At 36.3% G+C, this 3,239-nt stretch overlaps 1 protein-coding gene across 9 annotated transcripts in view; it reads right to left on the reverse strand.

Annotated features, from left to right (window-relative positions):
* LOC102673723 (putative leucine-rich repeat-containing protein DDB_G0290503) overlaps positions 1-3,239 on the reverse strand; it is a 65,034-nt gene that overhangs the window by 53,541 nt on the left and 8,254 nt on the right. The window contains exon 1 of one of the 9 annotated variants that reach the window (XM_031509620.1): positions 2,347-2,503. The exons of the other annotated variants lie outside the window; for them this stretch is intronic. Within the exon in view, the coding sequence (XP_031365480.1) occupies positions 2,347-2,426 (80 nt within the window). The 5' untranslated portion in view covers positions 2,427-2,503. Of the gene's footprint in view, positions 1-2,346; positions 2,504-3,239 lie in introns of those variants that run through there. 9 annotated transcript variants of the gene reach the window in all.

Below are 3,239 nucleotides of genomic sequence, written 5' to 3' on the forward strand. Positions count from 1 at the left end.
AGAGAGAAAGAGAGAGAATAGAGTATATCTGATAGGAGGATAGAGATCTCGTTCGAGATCGTCAACGAAGACTCGACATTGTCACGTGTGTTGGATACATAATGGCACACTTGGAGATTTCGAATACGATTGTGTAAGAAAATTGTGTTTCTACGTAGTTCAATTAATTTTAATTGTACCGTTATACGAACGTTGTTTTATAATTATACAAGAATTTCGTATTTAGAGAGCGAATATCTTATTATTTTTTTATAAAGATTATTTTTCTTTTAAAATTGTGACTTATCAATGATAATAATAAAATAAAATAAGAGATAGGTCACCAATTGATTCGATCTTTCCACAATCGCGTGTGATATTAAGTTACATGTTCATTTCTCTCGTGAATTTTTTCTTTTTAAATTATTGAATGATTTTTATATATATTATGATGTTACTCATAATCAATTTCTATGAATCGCAAGAGAATAAATTACGACGAGTTATTATAGGTTTCTTGCTTCGACGGCCTCCAGAGAATTAGTATTTTTCTTGCGTGTATTAATAATTCAAGGAAACTGCATAAAAGATATATCTATTCGTTTTAAATCGCAAAACATTAATTATAATCAAAAGGAAATTTACGTTACGAAATTTCTTTCTTATATTGAATATTTCAAAGTTTAAAAAGTAACATTTTTATTCGATATAATTTTTTAACGATCTTTTTTTTCTTTAGAATGAAACAATTTTCAAACATTTAACAATTTCATGTTAAATATTGACTTATAATCGCAATTCTTCTTCGATCTCATTTTAAAGACGAAAGCACGAATTTAATTTTAATTAACGAGTCTCTTTCTTTCAGTTTTAATTCGGGACTCTATCTATCTATTTCGTTTCTAATTTTGCCCTATTTCATATTATATTTTTCGAATAATTTTTCCATTGGTAATTGTGACACCCGGTATATTTAGGTTTAATATATCAATGTTAGGAATATTTTCACTTTTACATTACGATTTCTCTTCCATTTTCGGCGTTCAAAGCCGAGAATGCTTAAATCACCATTTTATTCGTCACGATTTCTCTTCGAAATTCAAGTCACGTTTTTGCAAGCTCGATCATAAATCACATCGAAAGCTTCAAGCTTTTATTAGCTATTCTTGAACTTGCTTGACGGTAAATCGATGGAAAATCGCATTTATTTTTCATAGAATCGTCTCAAACGAGTTAACGGTAAATCTAATCGATGATCGGACGAATAAAATAAGCGAGATATCGATTGATTTTTCAATTTTAACACCAACAATTTCCTCGATCCTCGATTGGAAGGTTATACGCCGATCGATACCTTCGAGTAAAACGACAGACGTGTTTCTTATGTAACGAGGAATATGTAAAATAGAAATTACACGACCGATTATGTAATCGAGTTACAGTAGCGCGTGATCTTATGAAATGTTGACAGCGTATAGGGAAGCGTTCGATAATGCAACTTCGCTTTTCACTTTGAAACCAGACTGCTCGATAATGCGCTTATACGACCGTTTGAACTTCCGCTGTCCTTTCTGATTAACGATGAGAATTCAATTTGCTGGCCGTGTAATTACCAACTATTGATCTTCATTGATAAATGTTTCATACTAAAGTTAATCCCATGGCCACGAAAGTTAAGAAAGTATCGATTATGAAATACTGCGTGTGAAAGAGAATCGTGCTCGCACAATATCAATTTTCATAAACCAACATTTAAATCCCTAATTTTTCTCCCCTTTATTGAAAGTAATCAAATTGAATCAAGTGAAAAAAATTTCATAAACGAACATTTAAATCCCTAATTTTTTCCCCCCCTCTATTGAAAGTCAACAAATTGGATGAAAAAGATATTTCTTTATATGAAAAATAAAAAATAATTTGAATGATGAACAACTCGAAACGGAGAGAGAAAGAGAGAGAGAGAGAGAAAGAGATTTCAAATCCTGCAATTACGAAACTTCGACGAGAAAAGATTGAAACGATTTCGAAAAGTTTAAAGGCTCGTTTATCTCTTTACTTTAATCAACCATCGATGCAAAGAAACACGTCGACGATGGTATTTCCAATTCCCTTTGAAAACAAATAAAAAGTCGTAGATCGAACGCCATCTATTTTAGCTCGCAATCGATGGAAGAAGGGCTCGATAAAATTACGAATCTCGAAGCTCGGCCGATCGAGATATCTCTTCTTGCGATGAATTGCATAAAATCCGTTAATCTCGAGCGATTAATTCACGCGATCGATAGAAAGATTATAAAAACGTCAAAATCTCTTCCTCTCTCTCTCTCTCTCTCTCTCTCTTTCTCTCGTCTCTCCTCTCTCTCTTACCGTCTCTCCCGCTTTCTTCGACACAGAATGGCCCGTAAAAGGAAAATTTTGATCAACCGCCTCGCCTCGGCGGATTTCATCGAACGCTCGAATAAGTTTTAACCACCTCGACGGATCGCAGATTTATCAAGAAGACAAATCTCACTCAAATTCTTCTCGATGATCACAAAATTAAAATAACAATATTTTTGTTATTTATAATTTATAATCCAAATGTAAAAATTCAACGCCGTCCGATTATTATTCTGACAAAAACACTGTTCCGCTCGAGATCCTCCATTTAACAACTCATAAGCGAGGAACAAAAGTAAAACTCTTTTCTAAAATCACTGTTGTTCGGTAAACTCGAACAAACACGTTTGAAACAATTCTTCTTCTTCCTTCTTTTTTTTTTTTAAATAAAAAGACGGCACGTTAACGACCGGCAAAAGATGGAAAATAAACCGGCCGACTGACTATCCGCGACACGAAGCATCTCAACAATGAGGGGGCCGTTGTTCGGTTCTCTACGGTTCCTCCTCTGCTTCCGGTCCCCCTACACGCCGGTCGAACCTATTGTTTAATATGGTTTGATACGTAGGCCATTGTGTAACGACGTTTTGCCATTAACCGCACATGGCCCGTGCATCCCAATGCCTGGTCGTGGCTCCGCTTTCCTCTTCGTCGTCTTTCGCCTCCCTCCTCGAGTCTCGAGGTCGCTTCTTCTCGTCGAGGTTGGCGTCGTCGATCGGCTGCCGATCGAATCGAGCCACGCATCGGTAATCGGTAGTCGTGTGCGCACTTCCGGTCCTTCCATCGATCCGCGAACCGCTGATGACCTCACGTGCCTGGAGCCGAGGAAACACGTGGACACACCTGTCTCTGATCGTTTCACGCACTCTCTCGAATCTTGT

The sequence above is a fragment of the Apis dorsata genome, unplaced genomic scaffold (genome assembly GCF_000469605.1).
Source record: "Apis dorsata unplaced genomic scaffold, Apis dorsata 1.3 scaffold_165, whole genome shotgun sequence".
Taxonomy (NCBI): Eukaryota; Metazoa; Arthropoda; class Insecta; order Hymenoptera; family Apidae; genus Apis; species Apis dorsata.